This window comes from Schistocerca nitens, chromosome 9 (assembly GCF_023898315.1).
Source record: "Schistocerca nitens isolate TAMUIC-IGC-003100 chromosome 9, iqSchNite1.1, whole genome shotgun sequence".
Lineage (NCBI taxonomy): Eukaryota > Metazoa > Arthropoda > Insecta > Orthoptera > Acrididae > Schistocerca > Schistocerca nitens.
In genome coordinates this window covers 11,011,078-11,028,352 of record NC_064622.1, presented here as the reverse complement: position 1 = coordinate 11,028,352, position 17,275 = coordinate 11,011,078, and the positions used below count along the sequence as shown (strand labels likewise).

The window sequence follows — 17,275 nt, the reverse complement described above, 5'->3', positions numbered from 1 at the left end:
GTCTGTTGTTTTGAGTGATCCATTCTCTCTGACACAAACTTGAGTGACCATTTTTCTGTCCATGAGGTGAACTCTATAGTGGTTATATATGCACATCACAAGAAAAATGCATTGAATATCAGTGGATCACCTGCCTTTGTCAACCAAAAAAATTTTGTCGTGGCTAAAAACTGCCCTTCATTGTCACTCTGTGATTTATGACTACATTCACGTACTGACCAAAGCACACTTTTTTTGTGAATGGGGCAGGGGCGGAAGCAAGTGGTGAGTATAAGATCAGTAAAAAATGTTATCAAGATACGTGATAATTTTAATTTCGACATTGCATGAAATCCACGGCTCTTTTATATGCTCCTATAGGAATTTTTGACGAGTCTGTACCTCCTACCAATTTGAATGACCGAGGTTCATTTTACCTGTGAGTAGAAGTGAATGCCACTTACGGATGGGAGAGGGAGAAGGTTTGTTGAGAGGTCTGAGTCTTGCAGCAATGATGGTCTAACAATGTCCAAGTACATTGACAATGCAGGACATCTTTACTTTGATGATTTGCATTTTTACATAAGTAACTGGTATTGCATTCCATCCGCAACCACTTCTGAGTGTATTCTTCAACTTTCAGGTTTACCACCTTCAGGTAGTTGGCAGGACCTAAAGGACCACATGCGAGAAGCTGGTGATGTTTGTTTTGCGGATGTTTTTAAGGATGGAACTGGTGTTGTTGAGTTTCTTCGGTTCGAAGATATGAAGTATGCTGTAAAAAAACTAGACGACTCAAGGTTTCGTTCACATGAGGTACGTTGTATTTCAGTAAAAGATGTAATCATTGCCAAAATGAGACAAAGTTGTGTTATATTACTTCTCTGTGTGCTGTATTATACTGTCATGTTGTTGAAAGTACCGCTGGGATAGACAGTAAGTATCATTAAGTAGTTGTTGTTAATGTTCAGATACTTTTTGTTTCAAAGATATTCAGGCAAGTGTAATGAAGACAAATGAATAATCCCTAATTTCATTTCATGTGGGTTCATTGTTACTTACATCCCTTTAGAGATGAAAGCTGTAATTTCCTTTGGTCATGTACATATCAAGTAGCATGAACTTGGCTTTCAACTTTCTTTTTATGTATTATTGTTCATTGGAAATTGAATCTACTTTCAAACATAAAGATGTAATTTGACAATTGCCTGAAGACAGACAATAGAAATATATGGTTTCTAAAGAAAAAAACAAATTTGGAGCAGTATTATTGCTTTAGGAAAAGGTAGTGGTAAATTTATCGAATAGCAGGAATTGGCATGGTTGTGGCTGGCAGAAGATGGTATCCCAAGGAAAGTGTGTACAGAAATTTTATATTCCATGAGATGAGGTGGAAGAAGCAACAGAGAAAGATAGCAAACAATGTAGGTGCTGGCTGCCAAGATACAGATTTTAGGAAGGACAATAGCAGATAGCAGATGTGTCAGTGAAGTCAAGAGCAATAGTACTGGGCAAGGGGAGGAAGTCTTAAGTTAAGACATAGAAATTTAGAAATTTATAGAAATGCAGCATCACATCGCAGGAGATAACAGCGACCTCCTTCTGTAATATTATGAACAAAACAGTGTAGATCAATTTTTTTATGTAAAGGTAGTTACTGATTTCAGGTAAGCTAGGTCATCTTCAAATCAGAAACAAAAATACTGGATGATATGCTCGGACTGATGCCAGTGGTAGTGACTGTTGTCCAGTGTTTTAGTATTATATCTGAAGATTGCCTAATTTGGCTGTTACTGCCAATACACTTAAATAAAGTAGTTACAGACTTTGTTTCATAAAAAAATAACTAAAGTTTCATTGTCAAGTGGCATCAAAATTTGTTGGTGGTACTGGAACTGATGTAGTTTGCTGTCCGAAGGGATATAATTGTATATCTAAAAGAAGATGAAGCAGCAGCCCATAGTTGTATTGTTTGCTGAATCTTACTCTTTCTTACTATTGAGTGTATATTTAAACACACTGTAGAATGGTGGCATTGTTAAAGATGATACATACATGTTTTTGTAAATGTAACTAAACCATAGATTTCCAAGAGTCTACATTATCAAGATCACTCATCAATCAAGAAAATGTGATACATTATAGTTTTCTATGCGAAGTTGGGTTTTGCTGCAGGTCTCGGCACTTTTTGTAGCATCAGAACTATTCCGACCTACGCCCATTTGAAGCAGAGTACTGTATTACAGTCTTATGTTTTCTTTAACCATTTTTACCTTTATCTTTTCATCGTGTTGTTCCCTAAATTACAAAGTTAATTATTTCTTGATTCCTCAGGATGTGACATAAATCTCTCTCATTTTTAGTCAAGTTGTACCATCAACAGGTTCAGTAACTAGTCATCGATTATCGGTTCAATCCATCTAATGTTCAGAATTCTTGTGTTACACCACATTTCAAAAGCTTTTATTGCTTCTTATCAGTAACATTTATTGTGAACATTTCACTCTCATAATTTGCTCTAGAAGTGTTCAGCACAACATGGCTACATGTGAGTAGGTGTGTTTTTAAGATTATAGAGAAGCAGGGAATGAAAGAGTAACATGTACAAAAATAAATAAATAACTTAAATGTGAAATGCCCAAACATCGGAAAGAGCTGTTTTGTGAAACTGTGTTGCTGCACCGTGTGCATTGTCATATGCTCAACGACCTTGATGTGGTAGAGACAGTCCTGCTCAATCTGAGCCCGCATTTTAATGGCAGTCTTCCTGGAATCATTCAGTGTGCGAGGCAGGTTACTATTGCAACCCACTAAGTTTCACCTGTTTCTGAGCACTTTCGATGCGCATTCGTGTCGGAAAATACTGCAGGCTGTTCCGTTCGGTCCATATGTCCCTTCTGTAGGAAGGTCTTCACGAGGTGGCCACAATGTGTAGTGCATTATTGTCTTGAAAATGGCAGAAATGTTGACTGTAGCATTTCACAAGTGGTCTAAGACTACAGTATCCACCGTAGCAATGAGGGAGAATGGACCAATCGTGTGCTTGTCTGCATCTACTTTGCAAACCATTGTGAAGTGCATGGCAGAAGGCACTTCCATTGTGTTAGTTACAAGAGCTTTTTACTGTTAGTAGGAAGGGGGAAGAATGTGAACTTGAACCCATTCTGAAGTTCGCCTGCTTTATTTCTTAATTGATAGTCCAAGGTGTCGACGTACTGCATTGTTATACTGGCTGAAAAATGGGGGATGGAAGTTCAACACTGACTACTGTAAATGATGTAACTGAGAGTTGCAGAGTTTAGTTTCACAGTTCTTTACTTCCAATGTGTACACACACACACACACACACACACACACACACACACACACACACACACAATATTACACAGTTATATGGTCAGTTCACTATTGGTACATCTGATAAGCCTCATTAATAGGTTCCAGGCAAATCTGAGCATACTGCTACAATAGTTTGCTGTTGAACATCTGTGAGCAGTAAAACCCTAACCACACAGTTCATAGTTCTTGCTGAATAATACGGTACGTGTGACACTATTTCTCAAATAATTTGAACAGACACTGTAATTGTTTTAACAAACGGCCTATTTCTGTTACACTAATTCCATGATAAGTTAATGCATTATAGTTATTCTAACTTACACAGACTTCCCGTTTGAAAATCGGCCGTGGACTGACTGTCTCGGGGCCAAAAATTGGCCCTTTATTTATACTCACAATAATAGGTACTGAAACTATACATTGTTCAATGTTTAATTTACCGAAATTACAATTAAAACATAGCGCATTCAATTAAATGAACATATTGAAAAATTCCTCCTTTTAAGCAGTCTACCATTAAGGTTAGGCCAAATTATTTGTTTAAATAATGGACTTAACAGATATTGTTACTCAAACAAAGCTTTTGACAAACCTGGTAATTATTTTGGTATTAATTAAGGGCTGGCTTTGCCAATATATTTTCGAATAGAGCCAAATAAATACTTCAAAAGTCCTAGTAGTTCTTCTTCCAAATGTTTATAATTAGTACAGAATTTATATTTGTTTGTAAGTCAACAATAAAATCTGTCACGGAACAGTGCTGACATCACCCTACAACAAAAGATATTAACTAGGAATAGTCAAAATAAAGTAGGAAATTAATTACATACACAAAACTAAGCACAAAATTAGATCTGGTGCTGTATTCTTTAAGACCGAGGGCCAAGCTTTCTCTTTGTTAAAAAATGCAGATTATGCTCATATATGTTAATGCTAATTAATCAAAATGAAAAAAATGAATTTAAGGAGGCAGATGGCAAAACAAGAGAGGAAGTAAAGAGATCCCAGCTTGCTTCGTCACAAAACTATGGGGTTAATAAATCTTCTCAGACGTCACTAAAGGAACTACCAGTGATGGCACGGTTTATTAGTGGCCAAATCAAAATTTGTCGCGAATGTTATTGACAAAGGAAGTCATACAAACATTTCAAAATGTCATTTATTTATACCAGGAATTATATACATAATTTTGCATCAAACCATATTTGTAAGGTGATAAACGTAATATCTTTTTACATTACTCGTTGTTTTGTTTTCTTTCAAAGCACCAAGTAACTCTGAAAATGACTACTTTTCTCCCTTGGTAGAACTGGCTTTCTCACTAAAAATGTATTTTAATGAAAATTGTTCCTTCTATTTATTATTTAGGCTCTGTATATGCTCATATTTGGCCACTTTTGGGTGCACCCTGTAAAATCCCACAAAAACAAAACAATAAAGCAAAGATGAAGAAAATGAAAAAGCACAAATCCACAACTATTCACCATGTTTGAGTGTGGCGGAACAAGTTCACTTCTCCATGTTAACAGACAGAGCTACCACTGACGTGGGCATCTAATTTCATTGAAAGTCTGTGTGGATACTGCCATTTGAAGTGGTCGTAGAATGTTTCGATGTTCTGTTCCATTCTGTGACATCCACTGTCAATTGATCTGTAATAAGTTTAATTTAAAGGCTTCTTTTTCAGCAATGAAAAATTAATTAGATGAAGTGTGTGATGGATTTATGTTCTCGGATACCTTTTTCAAATACCTAAGGTATTTGAATAAATTTGTTCAAAACATGGGATATCTTGACACCACCATTTAATCTCTGTATTAATCTCATTCTTGTATTTTATTGCTTTTAAAGATTGATACATAAATTATAGTAGCAGATGATGATGATGATGATGATGATGATGATGATATGGAGATTTCTTTTAGAAAACTTCATTATTTAATTTGTTTGCTCCAGCGATACAAAAATCCCCCCTCCCCCATAGTTGGTACCATGGGAATGAATTCATTAATAATTACAGCAAAAATGGAAAACAACACATATTTTAATACCAAAATTCTCATTTGATTTCCATTAATAGGACATGTCTTGTGAGTGTTACTCGGTGGGTAAGTGGAAAGACTACAAATCCAAATGTCAGGAGTTTGATCCGTTGTTGTTTGTAGATTTTTGGATCCCTTGTTGATTCTATATTTTTTGTATCTCATATTGCTTCTTTGGTTTGTTAATGTGAAAAAATACAATGTTGCAAATCAGTTCGGAGTCAATGTAAAACTTAGTTCCAGCTATAACTGGTGGGAAGGGCTGTGGCAGACCACCTCCAGTTGACAGTTACCCATCATGCTTAGTAAAGCACTATGGTGCTCAGACTAATTTTTGAATCAAGCCTTACTTGTTTGGGCAACCTGTGCTGGTTCCTTGGACTTGAAGTGTGTTGTAGAGGAATTCAGTTCACTGCATCACATTGTCATTATCTGCCCCCCTCCCCCCCACCTACTTATTCACACCACTGAGAATCTTTTCAGATTATTTTAAAATTCATGGTTAGAACTAGTAGCATGAATTAATTTGGTTGGTTTATCAAGGATGAGTTACAAAATAAAAGCTACAGATAGCAAACATTCATGAAGTTCATCAGTGTATGTTGTTCTAAATTGTAAATTATACAGGGAATACTCTTACAGTTTATTTTAGTACCTCTGTGAGATGAGATGCTTGTGGTTGTAGTTTGGTATCAAGGAACATTTGTTTAAGTTTTCCTGGAGGACAAGCAAGATTGCTGCACAAATCTCTGTTTGACTGTTAATACAAAATGTTTTCCTATATATATATCTAAAAACAAAGATGATGTGACTTACCGAACGAAAGCGCTGGCAGGTCGATAGACACACAAACACACACACAAAATTCAAGCTTTCGCAACAAACTGTTCCCTCATCAGGAAAGAGGGAAGGAGAGGGAAAGACGAAAGGATGTGGGTTTTAGGGAGAGGGTAAGGAGTCATTTCAATCCCGGGAGCGGAAAGACTTACTTTAGGGGGAAAAAAGGACGGGTATACACTAGCGCGCGCACACACACACATATCCATCCACACATATACAGACACAAGCAGACATCTCACAAGCAGACATTTGTGTGTGTGCGAGTGTATACCCGTCCTTTTTTCCCCCTAAGGTAAGTCTTTCCGCTCCCGGGATTGGAATGACTCCTTAACCTCTCCCTAAAACCCACGTCCTTTCGTCTTTCCCTCTCCTTCCCTCTTTCCTGATGAGGCAACAGTTTGTTGCGAAAGCTTGAATTTTGTTTGTGTGTTTGTTTGTGTGTTTGTGTTTGTTTGTGTGTCTGTGTTTGTTTGTGTGTCTATCGACCTGCCAGCGCTTTCGTTCGGTAAGTCACTTCATCTTTGTTTTTAGATATATTTTTCCCACGTGGAATGTATATATAAGATGATGTGACTTACCGAACGAAAGTGCTGGCAGGTCGATAGACACACAAACAAACAAAAACACACACACAAAATTCAAGCTTTCGCAACAAACTGTTGCCTCATCAGGAAAGAGGGAAAGACGAAAGGATGTGGGTTTTAAGGGAGAAGGTAAGGAGTCATTCCAATCCCGGGAGCGGAAAAACTTACCTTAGGGGAAAAAAGGACGGGTATACACTCGCGCGCGCGTGCGCACACACACACATATCCATCCACACATATACAGACACAAGCAGACATCTCACAGGCAGACATATTTAAAGACCTAAATATGTCTGCCTGTGAGATGTCTGCTTGTGTCTGTATATGTGTGGATGGATATGTGTGTGTGTGCGCGCGCGAGTGTATACCCGTCCTTTTTTCCGCTAAGGTAAGTCTTTCCGCTCCCGGGATTGGAATGACTCCTTACCTTCTCCCTTAAAACCCACATCCTTTCGTCTTTCCCTCTCCTTCCCTCTTTCCCTCTCCTTCCCTCTTTCCTGATGAGGCAACAGTTTGTTGCGAAAGCTTGAATTTTGTGTGTGTGTTTGTGTTTGTTTGTGTGTGTATCGACCTGCCAGCGCTTTCGTTCGGTAAGTCACATCATCTTTGTTTTTAGATATATTTTTCCTACGTGGAATGTTTCCCTGTATTATAACCAAAATTTGTTTTTAATTAAGATATTAGGCTGACATTAGTGGGACAGAGTTCTGATCTTTGCTTGACTGACATAATTCAGGCTGCATGCAGTTTCTCTTAAATTACTAAGTGATTACTTTTCAGATGACTTTATTGTAATGTAACTGTGATCGCAAGTGCTTCCCCATTCTCGTCAGAAAGAATGCACAATCTGTAATGACCTCAGTGTCGCATTCTGTGGCAGCTAGTCCACCACTAGTAGTAACTGTTGCTCTTTCAAGGGGACTTGTATATGAGTGACTGTCAAAGAAATCAGGTTTTTAATTTTTGTCTTGAAAAAAATTTTGTTGTTTTCTGAACAAGAAAAAGTTTACTTCCAGAAAAATGGACCACAGAAAGTACCAAAATTCGAGGAATTTAAAAGTGGCTGCATGCACCACAACATCCCCATGGCACACAGTCAGCTCTGTTAAAAGCAAAGTTTTGCTCTCATTGTTTTCATTTTTATGACTTCTTAGTCCCTTAGGTTGGCTAACTTGCAAAAGCTTTACAGCTGCTTATCTTTTGTTTATACAGAGAGTTTGGTTATTGTTTGCTGCTTTGGTGTGAATATTTTGTTTACAGCGAAGTAATTGTGTGCGTGAGTTTCTTATTCCACTTGAAAGCAATGGGAAGAAGTAGTAAGAAGTTTTGTTTCAAACAACGTAAATTTTATGGAAATAAGTTCACCAAATGGATTAACTCTGCTAATACAGAAATACAGCGTGATACATAACTTGGATCAGCTTCAACTACTCCAAGTGCTTCAAAGTTAAAATTGAAATGAAATATTTGGACAGTGGGCTTGACAGTATTAATGCGATAATATGGAAATGCCAACAATTGATTCAGGTTGTGTTATTGTTGAACTTTGTGCTCTGTCTGCTTTTCTGTGTAAGGAATGTGGCAATAGTGATACGTAGGTAGTTGAGACACGTACTAGAAGAGGTTGTGCATCAAAATTAAGAATGGTCTGTAATTTTTGTGATTCAAGCGAATGTTGTTATACTTATGGTGTAACTAAACAGAGTGTACAACACAAATATTAAACTTGCTTCTGCTATGAGGTGTACAGGCAAAAGGTACAGAAGGGCAGAGGTTTTTGGACTTACCTCCCCCTACCAGGATTGACAGTCAGGAGAGTGTAAACATGAATTACAGCAATATATGTATGTCTGCAGCCCTGGATGTGTCCTGGCAATGAAGAGGCCATAGTTCCCTAAATGGTGTAGTGACTGTTACCTCCTTGAACAATGGTAAAGTCATTGATGTGGAATGTGTGACCATGTACTGTCATGGCTGTACTAGTGGAACTGAAAATCATAAATGTTTGGTTTTCCTGGTTATAGTGGAGCAATGGAATCTGAAGGTGTTGTGAAGATATTTCACAGGTTAGTGGAAAAATATGGTGTGATGTTTACATCCTGCCTAGGAGATGGAGACCCAAAAGTGTATCAAAAAGTTTGTGAATCCAAACCTTATGCTGATGCAAAAATTCAATTAATGGAATTTGTTGGAGACGTCCAGAAAAGGTTGGGTACAGGATTGAAGAATTTAATTAGCTGGTAGTAAGTGCGTTTGTGGACATGGTTAGCTTACAGATGAAGAAATAAGACAGTTTGCAGTATTTTTATGGACAAGCCATAAGATAAAATAAAAATGACCTTGGGTAATGAAAAAGGCAGCAGGGGCTACCTTCTTTCATAGATCCTCCACAGATGACAACCAATGCCAGGCACTCTGCACTCCTGGCAGTGATTCATGGTATGGCTACCAGAGGGCTGTTACTAAAGGTGAGACCTACAACCATAAACATTCTTTGCCATTTGCTATAATGGAAGTTAGAAAACCTATATATAGGCATCTTAAAGACACAAGATTATTCGAGAAATGTTTACATGGTAAGACTCAAAATCCAAATGAAAGTTTCAACAATTGTATATGGGAATGTATACCAAAAACTGTTATAGTAGGACTAAATACTTCTAAAATAGGTGTGCTAGATGCTGTTCTGTGTTTCAATGATGGTGCAGTGTCAAGGCTTAATGTTACGGAACTGGTGGGATTGCCTTGTGGACTAAATATGCATAGAGAGCTCTAATAGCCATTGACCGAAGGAGACTCTTCGAAGCAGAAATATCAGCGTTGGAAATCGCCAAAGAAGCATGAATAATAAGAAGTAGTAGTAAAGAAGAGAAGAGGGGGAAAAACACAGGATAATTATGGACTTGGGGTGCATTAGTGCCATGCAAGTTTAATAGAAAAAGTAAGTTTTAACTTTAACTTGAATTTCCTGAAAGTTAAGTTATTTCATGTTATGGTACACTTTGACTAAAATCTATTAGAGATAGAGAGCTGAAATTTCGTGTACTGTCTTTAAAACATGCTTAACTGAAAGGAGACTACTCATGTGACTTGACTTTGAAAATAAAATGCTTTTTGGGGAAAAAAAAACAATTCGTTTCCAAAATTTTTGACAGTTTTAGTTTAAAAATTTTTTTTATGACAGCACTATCTCTCCAATAGTCTGCTTTAAAGATAATAGTGTAAAGAACTCACAGGAAAAAAATAAACTTTCTACTTTGTATTTTGAGCTCTGTGTACATAAATAATTAGCATGGTTTATTTTACTTGTGACAAAAAATACAATTAAAAAAAGTGCGAGCTGTTTCTGTGGTTCATACATGAAAATGTTCCCGAAAGATGCCTTAAAAGATGGTAAGCATTATATGGGCATGCAAATCTTATTCTTTGAGTTACACTGTTTAGAAAACTGACAATTTTTCAAAGTTCCCCCCCGTATTCACAGACCAGTCCCCTTAAGAACTCATGTTGATGTTGTGATAAAAGCGGTCAGAGTTACAGTTTCCCATCTTGCGAGAGATGCCCTGGTTTACACTAGAGAGAATCAGTCTTGTGAGCTACTTAAAGAGAAAGAAAGGGTCGCCAGTGCCATTGCTAGGTATGATGATGTCTGTATTATGAAAGCATCATACATTGATGCCTATTTTACGAAAGTATTTCATTATATGTAAGTGGAAATGTTGAATCACAGGTGAGTGCAACAAAAAGATTACTAAATGAGTAACCTTTCGCCCAAAAAGCTTTCTTCTTAATTAGATAACACACAGGCCTGCACACGCACATGCAGGTGAAACAATCACATGTGACTGCTGTCTCTGGCTGCTGAGCCCCTGCGCACTCTATTCAAGAGTGACTTCAAGGGTAATCGTAATACTTTGGACAGTGAGGTGAAGGCAGCTGTCAAGTCCTGGATTCAAGAAAAGTCTGAGGAACTTTTCATATATATATATATATATATGGTCTTTAAATATGTCTGCTTGTGTCTGTATATGTGTGGATGGATGTGTGTGTGTGTGCGCGAGTGTATGCCCGTCCTTTTTTCCCCCTAGGGTGGGTCTTTCCGCTCCCGGGATTCGAATGACTCCTTACCCTCTCCCTTAAAACCCACATCCTTTAGTCTTTCCCTCTCCTTCCCTCTTTCCTGATGAGGCAACAGTTTGTTGCGAAAGCTTGAATTTTGTGTGTATGTTTGTGTTTGTTTGTGTGTCTGTCGACCTGCCAGCACTTTCATTTGGTAAGTCACATCATCATTGACAATTGTGAAGCTAAGAATTGTTTGTTTTGCCAGATTTTCCTAATTGTTTTCTTTTGTGTTCTCCAAGCTTATGTGCTTTACTTTTCAGCCTATCCTTGTACTTTCAAATTGATAACATAAGTGGTGATAAAAAAGTTTCTATTTGGGGTGTTGCTGCAGTGTATGTGCAATGTAGCAAGAGTCTGATGCAGCACCAACTGTAAACTAGGGATTAGTTTGGCATTTGTGTCTTTGTGACTTGCTTGCAGTAACGTGAAGATGTGAATCATGACAACATTATTACCAAATATGTCCAAACAAGACTAATAAGCTGTTCTTTTCTTGGCCGTCTAAGGACAAATACCGGTAGACATCCATCCGAGAGTGGTTTCAAGTTGTGTCCTTGGATCGGTAATGCTGGTTCGAAGCAACTTTTAAGGTCTCGTATAAAGTGACATTCTGTTCTCTGTTGAAAGTTTCTGAACAGTGTGCATCTTAGCAGGCATCTGGCAAGGCTACATGAGCATCCGTTACCGCTGTAGCAGTTTCATTTGGTTTTGTTATGCTGTTTTTTATTGTGCAATGAAAACTGCTTATAAACAGACAGAAGTAGTCTTGAAGAAGAGTTAGTATATAACTGTCTGTGAATTCTTACCTGGAGCATTGCAAATTGACTTATTGTTTCTGGGATGAGGAAGCCTGGGTTTAAGTATTATATGGACAACAAAACCAGAAGAAGAAGTAAAAAGCAGCTCCTGTGCCTGTGAATTAAATGCAGTATTAAAGTTTTGGTCACTGGCCAGAGTATGGCTTCAAAATGCAGATGTAGACTTTGCTCTCAAGGATGTATGGAATTGTTCCATACTTTGTAGCAAAATTAATTGTTTAAAGACATTTCACATGCAGTAGTGCAAAACGTGATCACTTTTTCAGCTGCAGGAACAATACTGCAGTACTTCTATTATGACACCCATGTGCCTTTTGTGGGCAGTGATATTTACAGGTGACATACTGTATTTTTAGTCAATGTATGTAAAATTGTTCACATGACAGTGTGCATGTAATTTAAGTAACTTAATACTTTCTCTTTGCAACTTCTCTGCATGTGTCAAATGAACGGTTAAATAAGGCCTTTAGGGGGTCAGTGATTCCTGTGGGACAAGGATGTGCAGTAGGCAGTTACAGGCGTCTTCATTCAGTAAGATATGGTGTTTTATCAGACAGATGTCTTCGAACAGACTTTTTGGTTGCCCCTTGTGTTTTCTGTGACCTTTTCCCTTGAAAATGGGCTGTTAATCTAGAGAACATTTTAAATTTATCTTTGTCGTTTTTAGTAAATAAATTGTAAAAAACTACTGCAGTGCACCTTGTTTTTTGCTTTTTTACTGTTTACCGGACTGACCCCTCTAACTTCAGTTATCATGTAGAAAATTTGTGGGATGGAGGAAAATACTAGTGTGTGTGTGTGTGTGTGTGTGTGTGTGTGTGTGTGTGTGTGTGAGAAAACACACATCATGATTTTAGTTTGCAGGAAATTAAACTGCAAAACCCTTATTTCCAGTTTGAAACCTGCTAGTGTTGACTGTCCGTTCAACACTTTGAAGTTCAGCCACTCAGAAAAATTTGAGGCTTAGAAAACCAGCCATTTATGCCATTATTTAAGGCATTACTGGCACATGTATGTTTGATGTATCTTAAAGAAAAAAACATTAAAAAAATACCAAGCTTCAATGTTTATTTTTCATATTTTGCTCTATTCTTAGATTATACAAATTTCAAAATAATTAGACATAGTATGACTGTCCATCCAAAAACTGGTGAGTTATTGAGCAATTGCAAAAATAATTCACTTTTGTAGGAAAAGTTTGAAGTATTCTGCACACAGAGAGGTCTGTTGGAATCGGAGCAGTACTAGTTTGTTGCTTTCCTGTTTGTTCTGCCAGTATAGTGCCCATTTTCTCCAAACAAGTCTTGGAAACCTGTGTTGAAACTAAATGTTTCTTTCAAAATAGTTTTCGAAATTTGATAACAGGAGGCAGCATGTGTCAAGGTACAATTTACAAGCAGTAGGTGGTTCCCAGGTGAGGTAATTGCTGCCTGAGCTATACTCTGGCACAGTCCATTGAACACAGTGGTTTGACCTGAGTTACGCTCAGGCTTGTCACCAAAGTGTTAATGAAGGTTTTTGCAACACTTACATAATTTACTGAACAAAATTACTCAGTTGCTTGAAGCTCCATTACAGAAAATTTGTATATGAGTTACTGTTTCTTAAACACTAAGTTTTGTCTGACCTAGCCTGAAAATCCAGTGTCATTTGATCAACATAAAGCTCTTATTTCAATGCATTGTATGGAGTCCATAATAAGCACTATAATGACCACAGTAATCTAGAGAACAAGCCATTAGCTATTATGTGTATTAGTGATGGAAATAAACTTTGTTGTGTTTAAAGTGGAGGGGAAAAATTGAGTCTTTCTGAATGTATGGTATCATATTTGCTCAAAATAATATCCATCCATTTATTTTGTTTAATTTTTCAGGGAGAAGTTTCCTACATCCGTGTGAAAGAAGATTATGGGGGTGGTGGCAGTGGAGGCCGTGGGAGTGTTGGAGGTGGGCGTTCTCGCTCTCGCAGCTATTCACCTCGCAGGCGCGGCTCACCCACTTACTCCCCTGTCAGGCGCAGCTTTTCTGATTCGCGTTCTCGCTCTCGGTCACGATCCTACAACTGAGAGGTTAATATCATTTCTGTCCTAGACATTGTCATTTTTACCCTGCAAACTTTGATGATGAGATTTTACAGACTTGGAGAGACTGCATAATGTGACTGTGTTTACCACCCTTCACCACTGCCTAATCCTCTCTGTATGACAACCATGTTAAGTTCATAAGATAATCAATGCTTATTATTTCTGTAACTTTTTATGCATGAATGAGAAGTGTGTAATTTTAATTTTTGCGTTTTCAATGTTGTGTGAATGGTAGATGGCACCAGTTTAGAAAGTATTAAATGAGTACTGAAGTGTATTATAAAAATATGTTTCTGCCAAACTTCAGAGGAATGAAAACTCAATAGTGTGACAGTACTACATGGTACAGAATTGTCTTCTTAACTAGAAATAATATCCAAATCATTTTTGTAATGATATGCATAGTTGTCAGACCCAATAAGATGCTTGTGTACAATAATTTCTAATTTGAAGTAGCCACACTCTTCATATAAGGCTGTGCAAAGCATTTCAGAGCATTTAGGACACAATAATGTTTATAGATATTGTAGTTTTATATAGATGTGGAAGTTTCTTCTCAGAGTCTCTGTCAGGGAAATGTTGAAACTGAATAGGGTCATGAGTTGGTAACAGTCACACTTCCATGCATTCTTAAAAAGATCACTTTTGATTCAAACCAAATGTAGTTAATATTGCTGAGCTTTGGTGCTGTGTAACATGTATCAGGTAATTGAGTAAATGATCAAGTTTTGGCTCCCAATGTCAGTAATATTAGGTCTGTTGGTAAACAGAATGGGATATGAGAAGCAGAAAAAAATCTGATACAGTTAAGGTTACAAGAACTTTTGTTATCTGCTTGACTTGATGAACAAGGGATTCATTTGTATTGTCATTTTTCTTGTGTACTGTTTCCTAATGCTGCACTCTTGAGTGAGTGCATCAGATTTTAAAAGTCTGATTCTTCAGACTGTATCATATAATAGTTGACCATTGCTATACATTTCACAATTCTGTCAATACTGCCCTTGGGTAGGTTTCCGCCCATTCTTGATTGGAATGGAATTGGCAGTATTTGGTGTCATTCCCCGAAATAAAGAATGCAGCTTGGTTTTGTAGATGTTGATGGATAAATTTGTCAATGTGTTCTACTTTGAGCCCCCTTATTGGTGTGTCTTACTACATAAAAATGTCTCTTAAACAAAAAATGGCAGAACATTCAGGAGTAGATGAGTTTTAGAGTAATTATTGAACGGGAGCCTTCTGCTTCTTGCATAACTTAAGATTAACTTTCTGTATAAGTAATAGAATTCTTGACTTAAAACATTCTTGGAACTATTTCATTAAGTTGCCCCAAACTTGACAAAAATCACACTTAACTGAATATAGTAACTTATAATTGCTGAATATTTACTGTAAATGTACATTATTTTTTCTGTTGGAAAACTAAACATATTTTGTAGCAGTGGGCAATTCCAAGGAATGTCAGTTTATTCGTTAAGTCAGGATCTTGCATAGTTACATTGAAGTATTTGTTCTTTTTTTCATGTTGTATTGTAATTTCATTGGAAGTGAATGTACAAATTTATTGTATGTCTTTAAAGTGCAACTATTATGAAGGTAGTGCTTAGTTGGAAAAAATGAGTTACAGCCACTAGTAAATTTAATTTCATAAGCTGCTTTTGGCATCACCTTCATAGAGTCTCACTTCAAAGATGCTAAATGTTTTGGTGCCTTATATTGCATTAATTGTGTTTTTTTTTTCTCTTTTTCCCGTGCACATTGGATAGCAATTGTATTGGATGTATCAACAATTTGGAATACATACACAATAAAGGATTGAATCTGATTTCTAAAAAGTACATGGAGTCTGTTTTTGGATGAAGAGGACTAGTGTGGATTTCATGGATTGTCCTTGGATTCATGTGGTTGGATTGGAGGATTCTCATCTTGCAGTCTATTCCATCAGGAGCTCTTTCAATGCCTCTGTGCTAGTACTAGGATGTGGACTTTCTTAAACACCTGGATAAGCCATGAACGGAATAGATGTCATTGTGGAAATGATCATTAATTAGGTTTCAAGTGGAGCTATTAACCCTACAAAATTCACTCTGGATCATTGAGGAAAGAGAATAAATGAACATATTTGTTCTCAGAACTATTCTCTTTAATGCATTAATGTCTGACAAACAGTGGCATCAATTTATGGACATCCAAAGATGATAACATATGGGTGGAATTCAGTGATTGTTAGGACACTTCCTATTCACCACTGGAAAAGAGGACAACAATCCTAAGTTATCATTGGATGAAATGATTCAGATTCATATGGATCTAACCCTGTTCTTGGATCAGCGTGGGAAAATATTCCAGGATTTTTCTCTATTTGAGGATTCTGGGCTACTTTTCCAATGACGTTTAAGTCTTATAGAAGTGTGGATTCATATGGATCTCCTTGTTTATCAGGGAATATGACAAATGTCGCATGGTATGCTTGGATTTGTGGAATCTCTGCCCCTCAAGGAAGTAGCGGACAAGACATGGGACAATAGACTGAATTTGTTTGGACACTGGAGTGTGCTTGAATGGATACTTATAGGACTCATTACTACTTGGACACGAGTGATCTCATTTGCTCAACAGTATGGACACCTCCTCTTAATGTGTAGGACATGCATGTTTGGGATGCCTGCCATCTGTGATTTTTTTACACTTTGAATGATACGTTCTTGAATTTGAGAACAACGTTGGATCAGAAATCCCAGATTTCTGTAGCTTGAAAAACCACTAGGAGCATTCAAACTGCTTATGCATGCACATGTGGTAGGCAACTTGACTCAGTTGATGACACAGGAAATAACAGACTGGAGGGATTCCAGTCAATTGACTTTGGATTGAGGCAGTATGGACTGAGATACAGGTCAGAACAAATTTGCTGCATCTGCTGGAGACCCCACCTGTACTGTTACCCTGCTTCTGGGATGGAGATTCCACACTGGTATGTTAAACAGTATGGTATTTTGTGTGGCTTCTAATGTCTTAATTTTGCTTTGATAACTCACTAAGTTATGTGGTTTATTTCGTTTCCGCCCCCAGAATGTTTATTGCCATCTTAATTTGGTATTCCATATTTGTGTGTGTGTGTGTGTGTGTGTGTGTGTGTGTGTGTGTGTGTGTGTGGGTGGGGGTTTGTGCATTTGTAACTATGCATACGTATGGCATGCTTGAAACCTTACGCAGATATTTATTCGGTCTTAAGTTTCTCCTCTTCTTCCCTGCTTTGACAGGTAGTAAACAGAAATGCCAAAGAACGCGTCTTTATTCATATTTTAATATTCAGCTATGAGTATCAAGGTATAGTTCAATGTAAGTATGCAGTTGTAGCATTTTGGCAAAGCAAGTTGCTTTATCCTTAAACATTGGTATAATTAATTGTGGCATCTGTGTTAGTAAGCTCTTAAGTTTGAGTATTTCATTGAAGCATGCAGT

The 17,275-nt window shown here is 37.3% G+C and overlaps 1 protein-coding gene across 1 annotated transcript in view; it reads left to right on the top strand.

Annotated features, from left to right (window-relative positions):
• Positions 1–15,648, top strand: part of LOC126202900 (serine/arginine-rich splicing factor 1A) — a 101,491-nt gene extending 85,843 nt beyond the window's left edge. The window contains exons 3-4 of the mRNA XM_049936977.1: positions 623–795; positions 13,601–15,648. Coding sequence (XP_049792934.1) covers positions 623–795; positions 13,601–13,792 — 365 coding nt within the window. The 3' untranslated portion in view covers positions 13,793–15,648. The remainder of the gene's footprint in view (positions 1–622; positions 796–13,600) is intronic.
• The last annotated feature ends 1,627 nt before the right edge of the window (positions 15,649–17,275 follow it).